The 26,741-nt window shown below is 51.0% G+C and overlaps 1 protein-coding gene across 1 annotated transcript; it reads left to right on the forward strand.

Moving 5' to 3' along the window:
• The first annotated feature begins 6,059 nt into the window (after nt 1-6,059).
• Nucleotides 6,060-14,867, forward strand: LOC139266675 (left-right determination factor 1-like). The gene is made up of 4 exons (XM_070884264.1): nt 6,060-6,354; nt 9,516-9,759; nt 11,343-11,579; nt 14,218-14,867. Exons 1-4 carry the CDS (start codon nt 6,060-6,062, stop codon nt 14,546-14,548), a joined length of 1,107 nt encoding a protein of 368 aa, XP_070740365.1. The 3' UTR covers nt 14,549-14,867.
• The last annotated feature ends 11,874 nt before the right edge of the window (nt 14,868-26,741 follow it).

Genomic DNA, 26,741 nt, shown 5'->3' on the forward strand with positions numbered 1-26,741 from the left:
AGGGTGAAGAGCTTTCAGCCAAGGCTGACTGCTTTAAGGGCGGTCACGCTGCATCGTAATAGCGACCACGAAGGAAGCTGGAAGTTTGAGCTCACTGCTGGAAAGGTGGCAGATTCTGCTCCTTCCCCACCGAGAAGCAGCCAGCCTCCCCTCAACACCTCCCTCGGATCAAGAGAGCGCCACGTGAGGGCCTTCAGTAGTACAAATATACCCAGGCAGGGGCCTCGTGAATAAACATGAGATTGAAAGAGGAGCCATGGTCTCACATTAGTGGATCTCAAGTGGATTAAGAAATCAAAGTGAGCTTATTTACATAAAGTTTAATTTACTTTTACTCCTCTACAATGCCCCCCCCCACCACCACCCCCACCTCTGCTCAGTTTTCTTCTTCTCATCTCCTGAAGGTGCTCACCCTATCTGAGATACGGCTCCTGCCCAAGTGACCAATCAGCAGATACGTTCCTAGACGGTGAGGGTTGGCGAGCTGCCCCTATCTCTCGCAGCCAAGCCTGTGCTCACCTGACACCGACTCTTGATTGCACTTCGGTTAAATAACCCGCCTGGCACTCAATGATATGATCGAGGTCAGTAACTACTTTGGCAAGCTGCTACAGGGCAACAACCCCCATCATCATAGGCAGTTCTTCGGAATTGAGGAAGACTTGCTTCCACTCCTAAAGTGAGTCCTTTGGTGGCTGAACAGTCCCATACGAGAGCCACAGACCCTGTTACAGGTGGGACAGACATTCGTCGGGGGGAAGGGGTGCGTGGGGCTGATTTGCCGCACGCTCCTTCCGATGCCTGCGCCTGACCTCTTCACGCTCGCGGGCATTGAGATTCGAAGAGCTCGCCGCCCCCACCCCGGATGCATTTTCTCCACCTAGGGCGGTCTTCATCTAGGGACTCCCAGGTGTCAATGGTGATGTCGCACTTCACCAGGGAGGCTTTGAGGGTGTCTTTGTAACATTACCGTTGCCCACCTTTGGCTCATTTGCTGTGAAGGAGCTCCGCATAGAACAATTGCTTATGGAGTCTCATGTCTGGCATGCTAACTATGTGGCCTGCCCAGCGAAGTAACAACAACGTGTATTTATATAGCGCCTTTAACGTAGTGAAACGTCCCAAGGTGCTTCACAGGTGTATTATGAGACAATAAATTTGACACCAAACTGCTTAAGGAGAAATTAGGACAGGTGACCAAAGACTTGGTCAAAGAGGTAGGTTTTAAGGAGCGTCTTGAAGGAGGAAAGAGAGATAGAGAGGCGGAGAGGTTTAGGCAGGGAGTTCCAGAGCTTGGGGCCCAGGCAACAGAAGGCACGGCCACTAATGGATGAATGATTATAATCAGGGATGCTCAAGAGGGAAGAATTAGAGGAGCACAGACTTCCCGGGGGTTGTGGGGCTGGAGAAGATTACAGAGATAGGGAGGGGCAAGGTCATGGAGGGATTTGAAAATAAGGATGAGAATTTTGAAATTGTGTTGTTGCTTAACCGGAAGCCAATGTAGGTCAACGAGCACAGGGGTGATAGGTGAGCGGGACTTGGTGCGAGTTAGGACACGGGCTGCCGAGTTTTAGATCACCTCTAGTTTACGTAGGGAAGAATATGGAAGGCAGCCAGGAGTGTGTTGGAATAGTCAGGTCTAGAGGTAACAAAGGCATGGATGGAAGAGGGCTTCAGCAGCGGAAGAGCTGAGGCAAGGGCGGAGACGGGCGATGTTACGGAGGTGGAAATAGACGCTCTTAGTGATGCTGCAGATAGGTGGTCGAAAGCTCATTTCGTCTGTGGGCAGCTGGACAGGGAGACTGAAGGTTTGAACCATCAACGTGCCTTTAACTGGTTCCAGGCATCCAACTCCACCGCTTAGTCTTGCCTCAATGGGTAGCATTCTCCACGCTAGTTAAGGTCGTGGGTTCAAGTCCCACTCCAGAGACTTGAGTGCAAAATCTAGACTGACACACCCAGTGCAGTGCTGAGGGAGTGCTGCACTGTCAGAGGTCCTGTCCTTCAGATGAATCAGCTCTCTCAGGTGGACATAAAAGATCTCACGGCGCTATTTCGAAGAAGAGCAGGGGAGTTCCAAACCAGCTAATGTCCACATTTATCATTGAAAATATCTATGTAAACATGTCACACTGCAGTTACTACCAGCGGTAGCACTATTGCACATCAATTGCATGTATCTCCCACCCCCAAACTCCTCAACCAGTACTGCAGACAAACTCTTATCCTCCAACCAACTCTGCTTTCCACACATCTGTAAGTTTTGCTATTTAATTATATATAATTTCAAATTGGAGTATATTATGTAATAATAAGGACAGATTGCACGAGTCCAAAGGAAGGATGGAATTGTACTTGGTTCAACATCAATAACTTATATTTATATAGCACCTTTAACATAGTTTAACATCCTAAGGCGCTTCACAGGAGCGTTATAAAGCAAAATTTGACATTGAGACACATAAGGAGATATTAGGACAGGAAAAAGGTAAGTTTTAAGGAATATCTTAAAGGAGGAGAGAGAGGTGGAGAGGCTTAGGGAGGGAATTCCAGAGGTTTGGGCCTAGGCAGATTAAGATGCAGCCACCAATGGTGGAGTGATTAAATTTAGGGGTGCAAGAGGCCAGAATTTGGCGAAAGATAGAAACATAGAAAGTAGGTGCAGGAGTAGGCCATTCGGCCCTTTGAGCCTGCACCATCATTCAATAAGATCATGGCTGATCATTCACCTCAGTACCCCTTTCCTGCTTTCTCGCCACACCCCTTGATCCCTTTAGCCATAAGATGCCATATCTAACTCCCTCTTGAACATATCTAACGAACTGGCCTCAACAAATCTCTGTGGTTGAGAATCTCGGGAACGCAGAGATGTCGGAGGGCTGTTGGGCGGCAGGAGGTTCGGGAAATTGGGACGGTTGAGGCCGTGGAGGGACTTGAACACAGGGATGATGATGTAGGTAGGTCAGTGAGAGCTGAGGTAATGGGTGAACAATGGTGTTTCTAGCTCTGGCCACTAGGTGGCTCTGCGGAGTGCGTTTCTGAAGTCTGGTTTCTAATGCTGTTGCCATCTTGTGTGTGTATATATATATTTATATATAAACATATTCACCAATTGACTGAGGCCAGTGCCACAGACAGTTCACCAGTCGTTGTGTGTTTGATATGTTTCTGGCACTAACTAGTCACTATAGTCTGACCTTGACAAGCTGTGACTATAATTACTTGGATTTAATTTAACGGGGAAAGATCAGTTTAACCGTGCTCCAGACTCCAGGATAACAATGAGCTATGGCACTAGATCGGCCATATAAATACCACCACAGTACAGTTTGTTTTAACATCATTCATTCCATATTAAGCTGGAGTTTAGTTTCTCTTCCCCCTCCCCTGCTCTCTTGCAGTCAGAATGTGATTCCATTTGCAGCAGTCAATCTCTAGGACCTTCCCAAGTAATGATTCTTCACATCAGAGCCTTGATAGTCGGTAGGCTATTCTACCATGGGAGCATCATAGTCAACCCTGGTCTGGTCCTCACCTGATCATCATCATAGGCAGTCCCTCGAAACCGAGGAAGACTTGCTTCCACTCTCAAAGTGAGTTCTCAAGTGACTGAACAGTCCAGTACGGGAATCACAGTCTCAGTCACAGGTGGGACAGACATGGTTGAAGGAAAGATTTGCCGCACACTCCTTCCGCTGCCTGCGCTTGATTTCTGCATGCTCTCGGCGACGAGACTCGAGGAGCTCAGCGCCCTCCCGGATGCACTTCCTCCACTTAGGGCGGTCTTTGGCCGCACGGCCCTCGGTCAGCAGCCCTAAAGGTTACATATAAATCTATGAACAATGAACAATGGCGGACAGGTAAAGAGCATCTGGTCCAACCAGTCCGACCCACACAACGGCGACACCCCTTACACTGAAATATTCTACACGCCACCCCAACCGGAGCCATGCGATCTCCTGGGAGAGGCAAAAAAACAGATTAAAAACCCAAGCCAATTGAGGAAAAAAATCTGGGAAAATTCCTCTCCGACCCATCCAGGCGATCGAAACTAGTCCAGGAGATCACCCTGGCCGTATTCGATTTCCTGCAGTACTTACCATTATATCTGCGCCAGCCAACAAGAGATTATCCAGTCTAATCCCAATTACCAGCTCTAGGTCCGTAACCCTGCAGGTTATGGCACTTCAAGTGTCCATCCAAGCACCTTTTAAATGTGGTGAGGGTTTCTGCATCCAGCACTCTTCCAGGCAGTGAGTTCCAGACCCCCACAACCCTCTGTGTGAAGAAGCCTCCCCCCCTCAAATCCTCTCTGAACCTTCCACCAACCACCTTAAAACTATGCCCCCTCATAATTGATTCCTCCACCAAGGGAAATAGGCCCTGGCTATCCACTTCATCCAAGCTCCTCAAAATTTTGTATACCTCGATGAGGTCTTCCCTCTGCCTCCTCTGTTCCAATGAGAGCAAACCCAGCCTACCCAATCTGTACTCAGCTAAGTTACAAGCGCTGTATAACTATAAGCTGTTGCGACAAGCCTGGGTATTCCCGGGTGGGTTATCCTTGTGGCATAGTCTGGACAGACCCACACGGCAGAAGTGGCTCTGTCTCAGAACATAAGAACATAAGAAATAGGAGCAGGCGTAGGCTATATGGCCCCTCGAGCCTGCTCCGCCATTTAATACGATCATGGCTGATCCGATCATGGATTCAGGTCCACTTCTCTGCCCGCTCTCCATAACCCCTTATTTCCTCATCGTTTAAGACCCCTTGCTGGATAAACCAAGCTCATGGTCTACAGGGCAGTAGTGATACCCGCCCTCCTGTATGGCTCAGAGACATGGACCATGTACAGTAGACACCTCAAATCACTGGAGAAATACCACCAACGATGTCTCCGCAAGATCCTACAAATCCCCTGGGAGGACAGACGCATCAACGTTAGCGTCCTCGATCAGCCCAGCATCGAAGCACTGACCACACTTGACCAGCACCGCTGGGTGGGCCACATTGTTTGCATGCCTGACACAAGACTCCCAAAGCAAGCGCTCTACTCGGAACTCCTGCACGGCAAGCGAGCCCCAGGTGGGCAGAGGAAACATTTCAAGGACACCCTCAAAGCCTCCTTGATAAAATGCAACATTCCCACCGACACGTGGGAACCCCTGGCCAAAGACCGCCCTAAGTGGAGGAAGTCCATCCGGGAGGGCGCTGAGCACCTCGAGTCTCGTCGCCGAGAGCATGCAGAAAGCAAGCGCAGGCAGCGGAAGGAGCGAACGGCAAACCAGTCCCCCCACCCTTTCCTTCAACCACTGTCTGTCCCACCTGTGACAGAGACTGTAATTCTCGTATTGGACTGTTCAGTCACCTGAGAACTCACTTTTAGAATGGAAGCAAGTCTTCCTCGATTTCGATGGACTGCCTCTGATGATGATGATGATTCCCTTATCGGTTAAGAGCCCTCCCTTGATAAACATGCTCCAGTACCAGTTTCATCATAAACTGCACTCGAATCATTTGCTTTGATAATGGGAGAGAGCGAGAGAAAATTCAACTTGCTTGGACAGGCAAGCGATGGCCAAAAAGTTTCAAAATCCTTCGTGAGCTGCAGCAGCATTTTTATTTAATCTGCTTTGAGATTTCAGCCTTGTTAATCTGCAGCCGGCGCAAAGCCGAAAGGGACACGCGATTAAGCTAATCCTGGAGGATTTGCACAGCAGGTGAGCACTGTCAATCATTCTGCTTGGAGTGGGGGCGTCGCAATCTCAAATCTCCTGCCTCTTTGATGTTCCAGCGCCTCCTTTCAATTTTTGTGTATCCACCTCTGTCTGGAGTGGAGATCAAGGCCGGGAACCTCCCTTTAAAAGCTGCTGCCGACAGCCCTCAGTCAGTCTGTGACTCAGTCTTTCACCCTACAGCAAGGGTGTGCTTCCCAGGAGCTGTGCTGAACCAGACAGGAATTTTAACATAACAGGGAGGGAAATTTTCTCCCCCGCCGGATGACAGCGAGAATTTAAAAGGGAGGAAAAAGAAAATTGCGCCTCGGCTTGTGAAAATGAGCAGCGGCTGTAACCTGCTGTCCCTCGGGATCCTGGGCTGCCTCCTCTGGACGGCGCTGGCTGATGGGATCTACCACCACCACCAGCGTGACATCAAGGAGGCCATGCTCGGGAGACTGGGGCTGGCCGAGGCCCCGCGCCTCGCCAAGAGGGACCTGGAGAAGGCGGTGGTCCCGGCCCACGTGAGGAACAAGTACATCGCCATGCTGCAGCTCCACAAGTACAAGGAGAGGAAGCGCAGAGCCCTGCCCAGCCTGGCCGGCATCTTACGAGGAGTTCCGGGCAACGCAGGTACAGAATGCTTTCCGTCACGTTCGTATCTCTGCCTTCGTTAGTCACCTTGATTCAGTTCTTGGCAAATTTTGAGTTCTTGTAAGATTTTTTTCGTTTCGAGCATTTAGTGGACAATTTGCATCTTGCCTATTTTGCCCAGGTTTTGTTTTCTGTGGAGCCTGCTGTTGCAGCTTTATGATCCCGGTAAAAGTTGCATAAGTTGGTCTAAACTGGTAACCATTTCCAGAAAATAGGTTTGGTAATACACGCTGCGATAGGTCTGTGCAGCAGAGCTGGTCTCCAGTCGTCCTGGCTAACCCTTGCCACTGGACCAAGACCTAGCTCTGTCAAGCCCGTGTGGTGGCTGGTGTGCAACGGTCACCCCGCGTTAAAAAAATCCACGTACAGGCATCTTCTGCCTTTCAATGTGTAGTTCGGGACCTGGAGTTTTAGGTCCGTCATTGAAACAATTTGACGTGAACTTTTTGACGTGGGAGCAAGTCATCCTCGATTCGAGGGACTGCCTATGATGATGATAATTCAGGGATTGCATGTGTGTAGGGAGAAAGCTGTTACATTTCCTTAGTGCCTTTCAGGGTGTCCCAGAGAGGTTTAGAACCAATGAAGTATTTTCTGACGTGTAGCAGCTGATGTAGGAAACGCGGCAGCTAATTTGCGCATAGCAACTCGATGAATAACTAGATTATCTGTTTTACTGATGTTGGTTGAGGGATAAACATTGGCCCAGGACACCGGGGAGAACTCCCCTGCTTTTCTTCGAAATAGTGCCGTGGGATCTTTTACGTCCACCTGAGAGAGCAGACGGGGCCTCGGTTTAACGTCTCAGCCGAAAGACGGCACCTCCGACAGTGCAGCGCTCCCTCGGTCCTGTCAGCCTAGATTTATATGCTCAAGTCTCTGGAGTGGGACTTGAGCCCACAATCTTCTGACTCAGAGGTGAGAGGGCTACCCACCAGAGTGTGTGTATATGGGTGTGTGTGTGTGTGTATAGTCAGCGAGCCTAATTTATAACTTTCAAATCACTTGCAGTCTCCTGTAAATTTAGGACAAAGAGAATTGGGTGCAGGAGGAGGCCGTTCAGCTTCACTGTGTGTGTGTGCTAGTTCTCCCAGCCAAGATATCTAATCTAATCTCCTTTCCCTGTATCCTTTAGTATATTTTTGCTTTAATTTCCTTTTAAATGTAAGTGACTCGATTTGAACCATCGAAGGCAGTGACATGTCCACATCTAATATCCATTTGGGTGAAAATATATATTTTTTTTACCCTTCCCTTTATGCTCCGAGCACCAATTCTCAATTGTCTCATCCAACCAATGAAGTTTGGGTTTTAAAATGTTTTAAATTGCCCTCCCCATTCTGCCCAAAATTCACCCCAAAATCTGCCACTCACACTGGGATAGGGGGCAGTCCCACTGGCCCCATGAGGTCTCCAGACCTGAGGTTTTGCCAACAGGGATCGGGAATGGGAAGCCAGGCTGATTTCCCCACCCCAGCCCACTGGGAGCCTTCCACCCCCCACCCCCACCACTGCGGCCTTGCTTTGGGATCAGGCAAAACTCGGGCCCTGGGTTTTACACAGTTTACTTTCTGTGTGTTGCTGTTGCCTTGTGCAAATCTAATCAGTTGCTAATAAACATGTTGCACACCATCAGCCTCAGCCTTGTCTGGGAAGGCTTTTACACTTAGAGCTGCAAATTGTCGAGTGATTCACAGCCTTGCGAATTACAAAGGCTTCAGCCGATTTTGCACTGTCTGGAATGCACAGTTAACTCTCAGAATTTAACATGATGTCTACTGAAGACAAGAAATGAATATTCCCGGACAATAAAGGCCGGAAACGAGGTTATGAACAGCCTGTTCTGCCTGCTTTCATCTTACGGCACACAAGGTAACCATTTGTGCCTGTGCTGGCTCACTGCAAGAGCTGTCCGAATGAGTCCCATCTCTTTCCCCATAGCCCTGAAAATTGTGCCTTCTCATGGACTTATCCCACTTCTTTGTGAAAGTTACAATTGAAGGCAGTGCGTTCCAGATCATAACAACTCGCTGCGTAAAACTAACTCCCCTCTGCCTCTGATGCTTTTGCCAAACACTTTAAATCTGTGTCCTCTGGTTACCGACCCTTCCACCAATGGGAACATTTCCTCCTTATTTATTCGAGCAAAACCCCTAATGGTTTTGAACACCCTGTCAAATCCGCCCATGTAACTGAAGTCCCTCATCCCTGGAACCATTCTTGTAAATCTTTTCTACACCCTCTCCAAAGCCTCAAAATCCTTCCTAAAATGTGCTGCCCAGAATTATACACAATACTCCAACTGAGACCTAACCAGTGTTTTATAAAAGTTCATCATAACATCCTTGCTTTTGTGCTCTATGCCTCTGTTTCTAAAGACAAGGATCCTGTACGCGTTTCTAAACGGCCTTCTCAATGTGTCCTGCCACCTTCAGAGATTTGTGTACATACACTGCCAGGTCTCTCTGTTCCTGCACCCGTTTAAATTGTACCATTTGATTAATTCTGTTGCAATCCCGTTGAAAGGGTGGTGAGTATTGAGATTGATAGCTTTTTGTCAGGCAAGGGTACTAAGGGTTAGGGAAGCAAGGTGGGTAGCTGGAGTTAAGATACAGATAAATCATGATCCTAACTGAATGGCGGGACAGGCTCAAGGGGCTGAATGGCCTCCTCCTGTTCCATTTGGTTTCTCATAGAAACATAGAAAAATAGGAGCAGTAGTAGGCCATTCGGCCCTTCTAGTCTGCACCGCCATTCAATATGATCATGGCTGATCCTCTACACCACATTCCCGCTTTTTCCCCATACACCTTGATAAGAACATAAGAAATAGGAGCAGGAGTAGGCCATACGGCCCCTCGAGCCTGCTCCGCCATTTAATACGATCATGGCTGATCTGATCATGGACTCAGCTCCACTTCCCCGCCCGCTCCCCATAACCCCTTATCGTTTAAGAAACTGTCTATTTCTGTCTTAAATTTATCCTACGTCCCAGTTTCCACAGCTCTCTGAGGCAGCGAATTCCACAGATCCACAACCCTCTGAGAGAAGAAATTCCTCCTCATTTTTTGTCTATCTCCCTCTTAAATATATTCAGTGACTTGGCCTCCACTTCACACTGCTCTGCCCCGATTCCCCAGATACCACGGGAGACGTGCTCTATTCCGACCCCACCAGGCAGAGGCTGGTTTTCGACATGAAGGGGCTGATCCCCGAAAACAGCGAGGTCACCATGGCGGAGCTCAAGCTCTTCAAGAAAGGGGTCCACAGGGGAGAGCTGCCCCCCAGGAGACACAGCCGGCCGGTCAACAACGCCAGGGTCAGCGTGTACTGGGTCAGGATTCTGGCCGATGGCAGCAACAGGACCTCGCTCATAGACTCCAGGTACCAACACAGCTTCCTTTTGCTCACACAGCGTCACTTCTCTCCCCCCCTGCCCCCCGGTGCTGTGCTGCCCCTTCCCCTTGGTGGCGACATTGCGGGACAGGTGTGATACGCCGTGAGAGTCAGCTGGCGATGATAACGGGGCGTTGAAAGGAGATATATAGAATTGTGGAATTATAGATGTTACGGCACAGAAGGAGGCCATTTCGGTCCATCGTGTCCGCGCCGGCCGACCAAGAGCTATCCAGCCTAATCCCACTTTCCAGCTCTAGGTCCGTAGCTCCGTAGGTTACGGCACTTTAACTGCACATTCAAGTATCTTTTAAATGTGGTGAGGGTTTCTGCCTCTACCACCTTTTCAGGCAGTGAGTTCCTGACCCCCACCACTCTCTGGGTGAAAAAAGTTCTCCTCAATCCTCTAATCCTTCTATCAATTACTTTAAAACTATGCGCCCTGGTTATTAACCCCTCTGCTACGTAGGAAATGCTAGATGGTGATGCTAGAGGTGCTAGAGTTCACCTTCTACCATCCTGGTAGTCACATGATACAATAATGGCATCATTGACTGACTATATCAATCAATGAGTCTACAGCAGACCCAGACATGAGGTGAGGAACACCCCCTCCCAGTGGTGGGGAGCTTTGGGGTCCAGAGGTCCAAGGTCACCTGTTCCTCCCGAGCTTGTTACACCGTCATGCCTCAAATTACCCATATACTGGATCCCATGATAATGTTTTAGAAACATAGGAACATAGAAATTTACACAGAAGGAGGCCATTTCAGTCCATCGTGTCCGTGCCGGCCGACAAAGAGCCGCATGGCCCTCAGTCAGCAGCCCTGAAGGTTACACATAAACCTATGAACAATGAACAATGGTGGACAGGTAAAGAGCACCCAGTCCGTCCCACACAACCGTGACACCCCTTGCACCACAACATTCTACACTCCATCCCAACCGGAACCATGTGATCTCCTGGGAGAGGCAAAACAACAGATTAAAAACCCAGGCCAATTGGGGGGAAAAATCTGGGGGAAATTCCTCTCCGACCCACGCAGGCGATAGTCTAGGAGATCACCTTGGCCATATTCGATTCCCTGCAGTATTTACCATCATATCTGCGCCAGCCAACAAGAGGTTATCCAGTCTAATCCCAATTACCAGCTTTCTGAAAGTCATCTATCTCATTTGCATTTGAATGAACTAACACTAACTAGCTGATAAAGGTTAGATGAAGAAGGGTGGGAGGTGACTTGTGTGGAGCATAAACACTGGCATGGACTTGTTGGGCCCAATAAATCATAGATCCTACAGCACAGAAAGAGGCCATTCGGCCTGTCGAGCCAGTGCCAGTTCTTTGAAAGAGCTGTCCAAACGATGGTCTGTTTCTGTGCTGTATGATTCTATGTAACCCTTGCCACTGCCTCCTCAGGATACCTGTTCCATAGATTGACCGCTCGCTCGGCGAAGTGCTGTTTCCGCAGATTCGGTTTGAATTTAGCCCGTCCCCGTTCAGCGCGGGCTTCTCGATACGGATTGCTGCTGTGGATCTAACACCCCTGTGTTCCCCTCCCCTGTGACAGGCTGATCCCCATCCTCGACTCCGGGTGGAAAATGTTCGACGTCACCCAGGCGGTGCATTACTGGCAGACCACCAAGGAGAGCGAGATGTACCTGGAGATCTGGATCGAGGCGGAGAGGCCGGGCAGGCACGCGGCCGAACGGGCCAGATTTGTCCGCTTTACCTCCCAGGACCCCGCCGACCACATGCTGGGCAAACCCGAGCTGGTCCTGTACTCCCTCAACTTCAGCGAATACGGGTAGGTTCACTCGGGCGATTCTGGGGCTGAGGGGGTTGACTTATGAGGAAAGGTTAAGTAGCTTGGGCCTCTACTCATTGGAATTCAGAAGAATAGGAGGTGATCTTATCTTATATGGCCAGTTCATTGGATATATTCAAGAGGGAGTTAGATATGGCCCTTACGGCCTAGGGGATCAAGGGGTATGGAGAGAAAGCAGGAAAGGGGTAATGAGGTGATGATCAGCCATGATCTTATTGAAAGGTGGTGCAGGCTCGAAGGGCCGAATGGCCTACTCCTGCACCTATTTTCTATGTTTCTATGAAATGTATAAGATTATGAGGAGGCTTGACAAGGTGGATGCAGAGAGGATGTTTCCACTGATGGGGGAGACTAGAACTAGAGGGCATGATCTTAGAATAAGGGGCCGCCCATTTAAAACTGAGATGAGGAGAAATTTCTTCTCTCAGAGGGTTGTAAATCTGTGGAATTCGCTGCCTCAGAGAACTGTGGAAGCCGGGACATTGAATAAATTTAAGACAGAAATAGACAGTTTCTTAAGCGAGAAGAAGATAAGAGGTTATGGGGAGCGAGCGGGGAAATGGAGCTGAGTCCATGATCAGATCAGCCATGATCTTATTGAATGGCGGAGCAGGCTCGAGGGGCCCTTCGAGCCTGTTCCACCTTTCAATAAGATCATGGCTGATCTTATGTTCTTATGTTCTTAAGCAGGCTTCGCGCAGAGTTAAAGGGTTTAAGACGCCGGCGACCCTCGCGAGGCTGCTGTGGCTCAGTGGGCAGCACTCTCGCCTGAGTCAGAAGGTTGTGGGTTCTGGTCCCACTCCAGAGACTTGAGCACATAAATCCAGGCTGACACTCCTGCACTGTCGGAGTTGCTGTCTTTCGGATGAGCCGTTATTCCGAGGCCCTGTCCGCCCTATCTGGTCATTATCACATTGCGGTTTGTGGGATCTTGCTATGCGTAAATCGGCTAACACATTTAAAGGCAGAATGGCAAAGCAAGGAATTTCTGGCAGGCATGAATTTAACGGCCTGGTAGTCCGGAACGGGTTCAATGCCGTGCTGGCCTTGAATGGGGGGGTCTACCTGATCACTCTGTACTTTCTCCTCCTGTAAAGCTGGCTGGAAATAAATTGGTCAACTCCCAGCTGCACATTTGTCTGGTCTGTTCCACCGTTACTGCGGCACAGAAATTTGGGGTTGGGGATGTGTGGGGGGATCAGGGGCAGACGGGGGGGGTGCAGAGGATCAGGGGCAGAGGGAGGGATCGGGACAGAGGGAGGGGCAGGGGATCAGGAGAGAGGAATGGGATCAGGGGCAGAGGGGGAGGGCAGAGGGGGGGCAGGGGATCAGGAGAGAGGGGGGGGCAAGGGATCAGGGGCAGGGAGATTGGGTAGGATGTTGCTTGGTGCTGGTTGAAATGAATGATGTAATGGTATCTGGGGGGGGAGCAGTCAGTCAAAGTGAGTAAAGGTGCCGGGGTGGGGGGGGCGTATCTCAGAATGATTTTACTTTGAGCCTGACCCTTCGCACCACCCCCATCCGCCCCCCACTCCATTGTGTTAATGCCACTGAGGGGTGTGGTAGTGTAGTGGCTAAACGTTAGCAGAGAGCGTGAGTTCAAATCCCACTCCGCGGGGTCACTACTGAGAATTTGCATTCAGTAAAAGTGACCACAAACCTGTCGGCATCGACATTAAAAAAATACCCCGACTGGTTCAGTAAAGTCCTTCAGAGAAGGAAGCCTGCTGTCCTTACCCAGTCCGGGCCTATACGTGACTCCTGTCCCACACCAACGGGATTGACCATGAACTGGCCTCTGATGCGGCCTAGCGAGCCGATTTTGTGGATCAAAAGCACCACCTTGTCAAAGGTGGCAAGGGACGGGAAATAAATGCCGAACTACAATACAGAACTACACATGCAGCCAGCGGCCTGGCCTGCATTGTATCTCCCCAGGAACCGGCGCTTCACACCTGGAATACTGTGTACAATTTTGGTTTCCATATTTACGAAAGGATATACTTGCTTTGGACGCAGTTCAGAGAAGGTTCACTCGGTTGATTCCGGGGATGAGGGGTTGATTTATGAGGAAAGGTTGAGTAGGTTGGGCCTCTACTCATTGGAGTTCAGAAGAATGAGAGGTGATCTTATTGAAACGTATAAGATTATGAGGGGGCTTGACAAGGTGGATGCAGAGAGGATGTTTCCACCGATGGGGGAGACTAGAACTAGAGGGCATGATCTTAGAATAAGGGGCCGCCCATTTAAAACTGAGATGAGGAGAAGTTTTTTCTCTCAGAGGGTTGTAAATCTGTGGAATTCGCTGCCTCAGAGAGCTGTGGAAGCTGGGACATTGAATAAATTTAAGACAGAAATTGACAGATTTTTGAGCGATAAGGGGATAAGGGGTTATGGGGAGCGGGCAGGGAAGTGGAGCTGAGTCCATGATCAGATCAGCCATGATCTTATTGAATGGTGGAGCAGGCTCGAGGGGCCGTATGGCCTACTCCTGCTCCTATTTCTTATGTTCTTATGTTCACGCGGTAACAGGAAAGCAACTTCTTGCATCAGCCTGTTTGTAAAATACTTCTTTTTTTTATTTTTTAAAACCTGCTTCTTTTCTTATTGCCCTCAGTGCTGCCGGGGACTGTGGGGGGAGCCATTCCCGGAGAAGCGGGACGTGCTGCAGGCAGGAATACTTCATCAACTTCAGGGAGCTGACGTGGACCCAGTACTGGATCATCGAGCCCCCCGGATACCAGGCCTTCCACTGTGTGGGGGGCTGCAAGCAGCCCCAGGGGCCCTTCGACTACGGCGAGAGGAGCTGTGCGGTGGTGGAGAGCAACTCCCTGCCCGTCATGTACCTGGTGAAGAGGGGCGACTACACCGAGATCGAGGTGGCCGAGTTCCCCAACATGATCATCGAGAAGTGTGGCTGCACCATGGACAACGTCTCGGTGATATAGCAGCGGCCCCCCTCCCGGGTGGGTGGGGGGGGGGGGGGGAAGGGGGCCTAACCTCCTTTTGTCCTTTTACTCTGTGCCCCCCCTGCCCCTCCCTCCTGCTGCGTTCCTTGAAGGCCTCGCTGGCCGGCCTATGTTTCCATGGTTACCGGCAGGCCCCCCCATCGCCATCTTGTTCTCCGAGTAGCCTGGGTGACCAATGAAGGAGGGGCGGCCCCCGAGGCCTAGCCTGGTCCTCTGGAGCCACGGCACTGCACAGTCGGAGGAGTGCCATAAACCCTTAGTTTGGAATGATAAACGCTGATCCGTTTCCTTTTATTCATTCTCGGGGGGCGCGGGGGGGGGCGTCATTGGCAAGGCCGGCATTTATTGCCTGTCTTCTTCGACCGACCCCGTGGCTTGCAAGTCGCTTCGGAGGATGGTTTGGGGTGAAAACACACGGGGGGGAGGGGGGCGATGGCTGGGGGCTGGAGTCACATATAGGTCAGACCAGGTAAGGGCAGCAGATTTCCTTGCCTAAGGGGGCCATTGGTGAACCAGTTGGGTTTTTTTCCAGACACTAGCATTTTTTTCAGAATCGGGATTTAAATTCGCAAACAACCAGGGTGTAATTGAATTATTAGTCCAGGTTATTCATCCAGGAAACAGAACCCCCACTGCAACACCGGCCCCTCGGCCCGGCCCCAGTGCCCTGATATGGGTGGCCGTTATTTATGTCGGCACTGTTTGGAGATATCTCGGCCGTTTCGTACATTTCCCACTCGATGGGAGCACAGCCAGAATCCTTGAAGCACTTAATAATACTGTAATCCCCGAAAGGACAGTCTTGGAAAATATTTGTTCGATGAGAAGGTGTTGATATTAAAATGGAAATGAGGGTCGAGAGGGAGAGTTAAGACCGGGTAAAAGTCGGCTTTCAATGTGATTTACATCGCCACGTCATGCAGAGCAGGTATTGATCGAACATGTTCCCCGTGTAGGCGATTGCGCTGGTTCCCACTGACTACACTCAGATTCCACACACATGTATGATATTTGTAAATAAAATGAAATAAATTATATATCAAGTCAATCCCAGTCAGGGGGTATGGTGCTATCCTTTCTATTCTTTGTTGCTGTTTTTTCCATCTCGGAGTCAGAAGGTTGTGGGTTCAAGCCCCACTCCAGGGACTTGAGGACATAAATCTAGGCTGACACTCCCAGTGCAGTGCTGAGGGAGTGCTGCACTGTCGGAGGTGCCGTCTTTCGGAAGCGACATTAAACCGAGGCCCCGTCTGCTCTCTCAGGTGGACGTAAAAGATCCCGTGACCACTATTTCGCAGAAGAGTTCTCCCCGATGTCCTGGCCAGTATTTATCCCTCAACCAACATCACGAAAGGATAAAAAACAAGAGCTGGTCATGGTCACATTGCTGTTTGTGGGGTCTTAATGGGCGCATATTTGCTGCTGTGTTTCCTCCATTACAACATTTCAAAAGCACTTCATTGGTTGTAAAGTGCTTGGGGTCATGCTGAGGTTATAAAAGGTGCTGTATAAATAGAATGGTTACAGCACAGTAGGAGGACATTCGGCCCGTCGAGTCCATGCTGGCTCTCTGCAAAAGCACTTCAGCTAGTCCCACTCCCCCGCCCTTTCCCTGTAGCCCTGCAGGTACTTATTGAATACCCTTTTGAAAGCCACGATTGATTCTGCCTCCTCCACCCTTTCAGGCAGTGCATTCCAGATCCTAACCACTCGCTGCGTAAAAAAGGTATTTCCTTACGTAGCCTTTGGTCCTTTTGTCAATCACCTTAAATCTGTGTCCCTTGTTCTCGACCCTTCTGCCAATGGGAACAGTTTCTATCCAGACCCCTCATGACTTTGAACACCTCTATCAAATCTCCTCTCAACCTTCTCTGCTCCAAGGAGAAAAACCCCAGCTTCCCCAGTCTATCAACGCAACTGAAGTCCCTCTTTCCTGGAACGATTCTGTAAATCTTTCCTGCACCCTCTCTAAGGCCTTCACATCCTTCCTAAAGTGCGGTGCCCAGAATTGGACACAATACTCCAGTTGGGGCTGAACTAGTGTTTTATAAAGTTTCATCATAACTTCCTTGCTTTTGTGCTCTGTGCCTCTATTTATGAAGCCCAGGATCCCGTAAGCTTTTTTAACCACTTTCTCAACCTGCCCTGCCACCTTCAACGATTTGTGTACATATACCCCCAGGTCTCTCTGTTCAAGCACCCCCTTTGGGATTGTAGGCTTTAGTTTATATTGCCTCTCCTCATTCTTCCTACCAAAATGTATCACTTTGCACTTTTCTGCGTTAAATTTCATCTGCCACGTGTCCGCCCATTCCACCAGCCTGGTAGATTTATTTTTCCTTTCTCTTCCCCCCCATTGTATCAGCTGTTGACTTGGCTCAGTTGGCAGCTCTCAGTTGCCTCTCGATTCGAGAAGTGATGGGTTTGAAGCCCCACTCCAGAGACCTGAGCATCACGGCTTTGAATCCCATCGATTAGACTGTGCTCGTTTGTGTGTGTCTGGAACCACAGCCACCGTGAGCCCCGTCATCATTAGCATCCGCAACACTGGGGGGCGCTAGAGAAGCTAGGGTTGTTCTCCTTTGAAAGGTTAAGGGGAGAGTTAACAGAGGCGCTCAAAATATATGAAAAGTGGTCGAGTAGATCGGGAGAAACTGGCAGGAGGGGCGGTAACCAGAGGACACAGATTATAGAAACATAGAAAATAGGTGCAGGAGTAGGCCATTCGGCCCTTCGAGCCTGCACCGCCATTCAATAAGATCATGGCTGATCATTCCCTCAGTACCCCTTTCCTGCTTTCTCTCCATACCCCTTGATCCCTTTAGCCATAAGGGTCACATCTAACTCCCTTTTGAATATATCTAACGAACTGGCCTCAACAACTCTCTGTGGTAGAGAATTCCACAGGTTCTCAATTCTCTGAGTGAAGAAGTTTCTGCTCATCTCGGTCTTAAATGGCTTACCCCTTATCCTTAGACTGTGACCCCTGGTTCTGGAACTCCCCAACATCGGGAACATTCTTCCTTCATCTAACCTGTTCAAGGCCCATCAGAATTTTAAACGTTTCTAGGAGATCCCCTCTCATTCTTCTAAATTCCAGTGAATACAGGCCCAATCGATCCAGTCTGGGGGGGTGGGGGGGGGGGGTGGTGAGGGGGCTACTTAACACGTGGGGACAAGGACCAGTGAAACTTTCACAGGAAGGCCAATGGTATCTTGGCCTTTATTGCAAAGGGGATGAAGTATAAAAGCAGGGAAGTCCTGCTACAGCTATATAAGGTATTGGTGAGGCCACACCTGGAATACTGCGTGCAGTTTTGGTTTCCATATTTATGAAAGGATATACTTGGTTTGGAGGCAGTTCAGAGAAGGTTCACTAGGTTGATTCCGGGGATGAGGGGGTTGACTTGAGGAAAGGTTGAGTAGGTTGGGCCTCTACTCATTGGAATTCAGAAGAATGAGAGGTGATCTTATCGAAACGTATAAGATTATAAGGGGGCTTGAGAAGGTGGATGCAGAGAGGATGTTTCCACTGATAGGGGAGACTCGAACTAGTGGGCATGATCTTAGAATAAGGGGCCGCCCATTTAAAACTGAGATGAGGAGGAATTTCTTCTCTCAAAAGGGTTGTAAATCTGTGGAATTCGCTGCCTCAGAGAGCTGTGGAAGCTGGAATATTGAATAAATTTAAGACAGAAATAGACAGTTTCTTAAATGAGAAGGAGATAAGGGGTTATGGGGAGCGGGCGGGGAAGTGGACCTGAGTCCATGATCAGATCAGCCATGATCTTATTGAATGGCGGAGCAGGCTCGAGGGGCTGTATGGTCTACTCTTGTTCCTATTTCTTATGTTATTATGTAAGTCTCACCTGCAGGAAGTATCGAAGTGCCCCTCCCTAGTCCCTGACCGACTCCTCCCCTCCTTGCCAAAACCTCAAGACTCTGTGCATTCGGTTCCAGCATCCAGTCTCCATTCCTCTCTCCTTTCCCCATGCATTGTGGCCCTCCTTGTTATAAAAGTCTCTAAGATGGCTTTCTGTAAAAAAAACTTCCAGTAGCTACAAGGCAGATATTTAATCTACAACCACTTGCATTTATATAGCGCCTTTAACGGAATAAAATGTCCCAAGGCGCTTCACAGGAGTATTTATCAAAATTTGACATCGAGCCACATAAAGAGATATTAGGACTGTCCAAAGGGGTAGGTTTTATGAAGCTTCTCTAGAGAGGGGGAGAGGTTTAGGAAGGGAATTCCAGAGCTTAGGGGCTTAGCAGCCGATAGTGGAGCGATGGAAATCAGGGATGTGCAAGAGGCCAGAATTGGAGGAGCCCAGAGATTTTGGAGGAGCTACATAGATAGGGAGGGACAAGGCCTCGGAGGAGGGCTTTGAATGTTAATATGAGCAAATAAAATACTGCAGGTGCTGGTAACCTGAATATTAAAAACTGAAAAAAAAATAACTGGAAATACTCAGCAGGTCAGGCAGCAACTGTGGAAAAAACCCAAATTGTCAAAGTGACATTTTAAACCTTGGGGGAAGGTGTGAATTAGAGATCGTCAAGACAACAAAGGGAGAGATTAAGGATGTTTTTTTTCACGTAGAGTGTTAAGACACCGATGTGTGAATGGCGGGAGTCCACCATTTGGGACTGTCTGCACTTGAAAATGCATCGTCCATCTCTGCTCCTGCCTTGGCCCATCAGCTGCAGAAAACACTCACCCACACCCACACCTACAGGCCAGAATATTCCATCATCATCGGCAGTCCCTCGGAATCGAGGAAGACTTGCTTCCACTCTAAACAGGAGTCCTTTGGTGGCTGAACAGTCCAATACGAGAGCCACAGTCTCTGTCACAGGTGGGACAGACAGTCGTCGAGGGAAAGGGTGGGTGGGGAGTCTGGTTTGCCGCACGCTCCTTCCGCTGCCTGCGCTTGCTTTCTGCGTGCTCTCCGGCCGGCCTCCCACCTTGCACCCTGTGTAAACTCCAGCTCATCCAACGCTCTGCTGCCTGTGTCCTGACTCGCACCAGGCCTGTGCATTAGCAGGCCTTGGTCACCAGTCGCTGATTCAGGGCTGGAGACTTAACATTAGCAGTTGATTTAGATTAAAGCAACGAGCCAAAGGCAGTGGCCAGGGGGGAGGGGGAAATGTAATCAGCCCGTGCGAATGTGCATGGTACCCGAGGTGGACTGTGAGGTCTGGGGATGTGCAGACATCGTTAAGGTACAATCAATGTTATATTTTAAAAAGATAATTCAAGGCAGTGGAAAGTGACTTGCTGCTTGCTTGACCTCATTGTCCAATCTCAGTGCACAATATTCTCGGCCTCCTGCCTCCCTCTGCGGACTTAACCAGTGAGTGACTGAGGGAAGCTCTCCCTTCCCCCGCCACCCGCTCGCCTCGCTGGTCCCAGCACCCCGTGTTAGGAGTGAGAACCAGCCAGTGCTATCCCCTGGTTGCTTGCCTCCCTTGCTGGAAGCACCGGTGTGTGGATCATAGAATCATAGAAGTTTACAGCGCGGAAGGAGGCCATTTCGGCCCATCGTGTCCGCGCCGGCCAACAGGAGGCTATCCAGCCTAATCCCACTTTCCAGCTCTAGGTCCGTAGCCCTGCAGGTTACAGCACTTCAGGTGCACAGCCAAGTACTTTTTAAATGTGGTGAGGGTTTCTGCCTCTACCACCCTTTCAGGCAGTGAGTTCCAGACCCCCACCACCCTCTGGGTGAAGAAATTTCCCCTCAAATCCCCTCCAAACCTTCTACCAATTATTTTAAATTTATGCCCCCCAATTGTTGACCCCTCTGCTAAGGGAAATAGGCCCTTTCTATCAACTATATCTAGGCCCCTCATAATTTTATACACCTCAATGAGGTCTCCTCTCAGCCTCCTCCGTTCCTCGGAAAACAAATCCAGCCAATCCAATCTTTCCCCATAGCTAAAATTCTCCAGTCCAGGCAACATCCTCGTAAATCTCCTCTGCACCCTCTCCAGTGCCATCACATCCCTGTAATGCGGTGACCAGAACTCCATGCAGTACTCCAGCTGTGGCCTAACTAGTATTTTATACAGTTCAAGCATAACCCCCCTGCTCCTGTATTCTATGCCTTGGCCAATAAAGGCAAGCATTCCGTATGCCTTCTTAACCACCTTATCTATCTGCCCTGCTACCTTCAGGGATCTGTGGACCTGCACTCCCAGGTCCCTTTGTTCCTCTACACTTCTCAGTGTCCTACCATTTAATGTGTATTCCCTTTCCTTGTTGGCGCGAGGACAGTTCGAGGCCCAGAGGTGCTGCTCACGCTTCCCACCATGGTCGAATATCCAGCAGACAAGATTTTCGTCTTTCTCGCTTGGTGGTGATCTGCTGGGAGAGTTTCTCCCCCCCCACCCCACCCGTACAGCCAGTCAGTGGACAGAACCCTGGGCGCTGATCGGCTCCCCCAGATTATCAGCCAGCTAGTAATGAGGAATGTCGACCCCCGCACCGTCCACAAAGAATAGTCGCTCGGAGTGGGTTACACAGGGGCTGCTGCTGCCAGAAATAATCACCGCTTTCAGGGAAGGGGAGAATGAGAGTGGGTCACCCAGCCGCTCACACAGACACACACACCGGCAGGCTCACACACACACTGGCACACTCACACACACACACACACAGACAGACTCACATACACACACACACACCTGCACGCTCACACACACACAGGCACACTCACACACACACACACACAGACAGGCTCACATACACACACACACACCTGCACGCTCACACACACACAGGCACACTCACACACACACACACACAGACAGACAGGCTCACATACACACACACACACCGGCACGCTCACACACACACACAGACAGACAGGCACACTCACACACACACACACCGGCACGCTCACACACACACCGGCACGCTCACACACACACACACACAGACAGACAGGCTCACATACACACACACACAGACACAGACAGGCTCACATACACACACACACACACACAGACAGACAGGCTCACATACACACACACACACTGGCACGCTCACACACACACACAGACAGACAGGCACACTCACACACACACACACCGGCACGCTCACACACACACACACACACACACAGACAGGCACACTCACACACACACACACACACAGACACAGACAGGCTCACACACACACACACACAGACACAGACAGGCTCACATACACACACACACACATACACAGACACAGACAGGCTCACACACACACAGACAGGCTCACATACACACACACACACACACAGACAGGCACACTCACACACACACACACACACAGACACAGACAGGCTCACACACACACACACACAGACACAGACAGGCTCACATACACACACACACACATACACAGACACAGACAGGCTCACACACACACAGACAGGCTCACATACACACACACACACACACACACAGACAGGCTCACATACACACACACACACACACACACAGACAGGCTCACATACACACACACACACACACACACAGACAGGCTCACATACACACACACATACAGACAGACAGGCTCACATACACACACACACACAGACAGGCTCACATACACACACACACACACAGGCACTCACACACAGACACAAAAACACACATGCTCACACACAGACGCATGCTCACACAAACTCACACTCACAGACACACACGCTCACACACACACTGATCCACATGCACATGCTCACACACACTCATACGCGCGCATACATGCACACTCACACACATTCACACACACTCACACAGACACGCTCACACACACACACGCACGCACACACATGCATGCTTACACACATGCACGCTCACACGCACGCATGCTCACACACACTCATACGTGCGCATACATGCACACTCACACACACACATGGTCACACACACTCACACACAGACACGCTCACACACACGCACGCACACGCATGCTCACACACATGCACGCTCACACACACGCATGCTCACACACACTCATACGTGCGCATACATGCACACTCACACACACACATGTTCACACACACTCACACACAGACACGCTCACACACACTCACTCACACTCACACACAAAGACACGCACTCACACTCACACACACACACACGCATGCTCACACACACGCGCACGCACACACACATGCATGCTCACACACACGCATGCTCACACACACATGCACGCACACACACATGCATGCTCACACACACGCATGCTCACACACGTACGCTCACACACACACGCACGCTCACACACACACACTCACACACACACGCACGCTCACACACACACAGGCTCACACACACGCATGCTCACACGTACACATGCTCACACTCACACACACACGCACGCTCACATGCAAACTCAGTACACCACGGAAGTGTCAGTCTGGATTATGCACTCACAACTGTGGATTGAGACTGTGAACCCACGACCATCTGACTCAGAGGTGAGAGTGTGAGCTTCTCAGCCACGCTGACACTTAAACAAAAGTTTGCTGGTGCTGTGTGTGTCTGGGCCATACACTGGCAGTAAAGTGAAATGTTTGTTAGCTGGTGGAAGTGCCCTGTTTGCTCCCACAGTAGCAGACAGTGTCACAGGAAAAGGGTGTGTGTCTTAGCCCAGTGAATGAAGCCTTGTCCCAATGGTAATCTGCGTTCTGTCTAGACACTGTACAAACTCAACCAGCACAGCAAACACAAGCTTCTATTTACACCAAGATGTCATCTCACTGGCCTGACTGTGGCCTAGTAGAGGCATGTTCTAAAAAGCACCTTACCCCATGCAGATAAAATCAACCAGGTTACTATCCCACCCTGGAGCTAACGAGAGTTTGTGACTATCTGCTGAGCAGACAGCTAGGACAGGCACCCACTACAGAAGGTGTGCTAATACTGACACACTCCCGGGGACCCCCTGTAAATACTAACACACTCCTGGGGACCCCCTGTAAATACTGACACTCTCCCGGGGACCCCCTGTAAATAGTGACACACTCCCGGGGACCCCCTGTAAATACTAACACACTCCTGGGGACCCCCTGTAAATACTGACACTCTCCCGGGGACCCCCTGTAAATACTGACACACTCCCGGGGACCCCCTGTAAATACTGACACACTCCCGAGGACCCCCTGTAAATACTGACACACTCCCGGGGACCCCCTGTAAATACTGACACACTCCCGAGGACCCCCTGTAAATACTAACACACTCCTGGGGACCCCCTGTAAATACTGACACTCTCCCGGGGACCCCCTGTAAATAGTGACACACTCCCGGGGACCCCCTGTAAATACTGACACACTCCCGGGGACCCCCTGTAAATACTGACACACTCCTGGGGACCCCCTGTAAATACTGACACACTCCCGGGGACCCCCTGTAAATACTGACACACTCCAGGGGACCCCCTGTAAATACTGACACTCTCCCGGGGACCCCCTGTAAATACTGACACACTCCCGGGGACCCCCTGTAAATACTGACACACTCCCGGGGACCCCCTGTAAATAGTGACACACTCCCGGAGATCCCATTGAAATACTGACACACTCCCGGAGATCCCATTGAAATACTGACATACTCCCAGGGAATATTAGGCAATAAAAAATTGACACCGAGCTGCATAAGTAGAAATTAGCGCAGATGACCAAAAGCTTGGTCAAAGAGGTATGTTTTAAGGAGCGTCTTGAAGGAGCAAAGAGAGGTAGAGAGGCGAAGAGGTTTAGGGAGGGAGTTCCAGAGCTTGGGGCCTAGGCAACAGAAGACACGGCACCCAATGGTTGAGTGATTATAATCAGGGATGCTCAATGGGCAGAATTAGAGGAACACAGACATCTTGGGAGCTGTGGGACTGGGGGAGTACGCGAAGGGATCAACCAAGAGGCGGGAGGCCAGAGTGGGGCACCTGGAGAAGGAGGAGCTTGACCTGGAGTTCCGTCTTGGTCAAGTCGTCGAGGACCCGGCCCTGCGGACAGTGTATGAAGTAAAGAAGGCCGCGCTGAAGGACCTGCAGCTCGTCGGGTCCCGAGGCGCGTTTGTGAGGTCGCGGAGCCGGTTACTCTGGGACCTGGACCATGGCTCCCCATTCTTCTACTCGCTGGAAAAAAGACAGGGTGTCCGTAAGCAGCTCTTGACGCTGTTGGCCGACGACGGCTCTCTCGTCTCGGATCCGGAGGGCGTCAACAACATGGTCCGAGAATACTATGGAGCTCTGTTCTCTCGGGATCCGTCCAGCGAGGAAGCGCGTAGAGTTTTGTGGGAGAACCTGCCAAAGGTCGGCCCGGAGGGCGCTGAAAATGCGTTCTGGAACATCCTGGGGGGCAACTACGCGCGGGTCCTGGGGGAATGTCTAGCGACTGGGGAGATGCCCCTCTCTTGGTGCTGAGCAGCCATCGTCCTGCTGCCTAAGAAGGGCGATCTCCGCCTAGTTAAGAACTGGCGTCCGGTCTCCCTCCTCAGCACGGACTACAACATTTTTGCCAGGGTGATGTCTGCTCGCCTTGGTACATGATCCACCCCGACCAGTCCTAAACGGTCCCGGGCCGGACAATCCACGACAACATCCATCTGTGTGGAGCCTTTCCTGCGCCTCCTGCGGACGAGGTTGACGGGACTGGCTCTGCAAGGGCTGGACTTGAAGGTCATCCTCTCGGCTTACGCCGATGACATGCTCCTCATGGTCGAGGATCCCGTTGACCAGCGGAGGATGCGTGAGTGCCAGGAGATTTACTCGGCCGCATCCTCCGCCAGGATCAACTGGGAGAAATGTTCCGGACTCCTGGTGGGTCAGTGGCGGGTGGACTCCCTGCCGGAGGAGCTCAGGCCTTTTGCCTGGAGCACGACCCATCTCCTCTATCTGGGAGTCTACCTTAGCCCCGACGAGGAAGCCTGGCCGGCGAACTGGCAAGAGCTGGAGGCCAAGGTCGCCGCTCACCTAGGGCGCTGGACAGGACTGCTCCGAGTGCTGTCCTACAGGGGTCGAGCGCTACTCATAAACCAGCTGGTGGCCGCTATGCTGTGGTCACTTTGACCCCTCTCCCTGTGTTTGTCGCCAAGATACAGAAAAAGCTGGTCGACCTCTTCTGGAACAACAGGAAGCACTGGGTCTCTGCCGCGGTCTTGAGTCTCCCGCTTGGGAAGGGCGGTCAGTCGTTGGTGTACGTCAGTGCCCAGCTCGCAACTTTCCGTCTTCAGACCCTGCAGAGATACCTTTACGTCGAGCCCCCTCCTAGGTGGCGTGCTCTGGTGATGTATTTCTTCCGCCAGCAGCACGGCCTCAACTACGACACGCAGATCCTGTTTGTGAGCTCGGGGGGCGTCAGGACCGCCTTCCAGGAGCTGCCTGTCTTTTACCAGGAACTCATCAGGGTCTGGAACAAAGTCTCCACCAAGCGCAGCTCTCCGCCGGCTGGAGTGGCGGCTGTCCTGCAGGAGCCGCTGCTCGGGAATCCGTACCTCCACGACCAAGGTTTTAGGTGGTGGTCGGAAGAGAGGGCTGTGGCTGGTGAGGTGACCAGGGTCAAGGACCTGCTCGATGGCGGAGGAGCGGGCTGGATGGCGCCAGACACGCTGGCGTGGCGCCTATCTTGGGCCGCCACGCGGCCGATGCCATCGAGTCGCTAAAAACAGCTCTGGGCCCCGACTCCGTTAGGTGCGTCAAGGAGGCCCAAGCGCGTGGGGTGATCCCGTCCGAACTGACCTCCGTCTGGATGGAATTCCTCATCGGCACCAAGCTCCGAAACCTCCCTCGGGAGCCGGCGCCTCACAACTTGAGCCTCCTCTGGGAAATCCGCTCCGTGCGTTTCAGTTCTGCGTGGAGGGGATTCCTGTACGGGCTGCTCCTGCACACTCTCCACCTTGCCATCCTCGTCTGCCGCCCGGACACGCCATGGCGTACCATCTTGCTGTCTGGAGGAGGCAGGGCTCCCCAATGGAGTGCTCTCTACGCGGGAGTCCTCCCTCTATTTATTGGGGACTTGGCCTGGAGGGTGGTGCACGGAGCAGTGCCGTGCAATAAGTTTTTAAGTTGGTTCACGGGCTCCCAGGCCGCCTGCAATTTCTGCGGTCTGGAGGTGTCTGTGTTCCACATGTTTATTGAATGTGAGAGGTTGCAGCCCCTCTTCCAATATCTGAAGGGGCTGCT

Source organism: Pristiophorus japonicus, chromosome 7, assembly GCF_044704955.1.
Source record: "Pristiophorus japonicus isolate sPriJap1 chromosome 7, sPriJap1.hap1, whole genome shotgun sequence".
Classification (NCBI taxonomy): Eukaryota; Metazoa; Chordata; class Chondrichthyes; family Pristiophoridae; genus Pristiophorus; species Pristiophorus japonicus.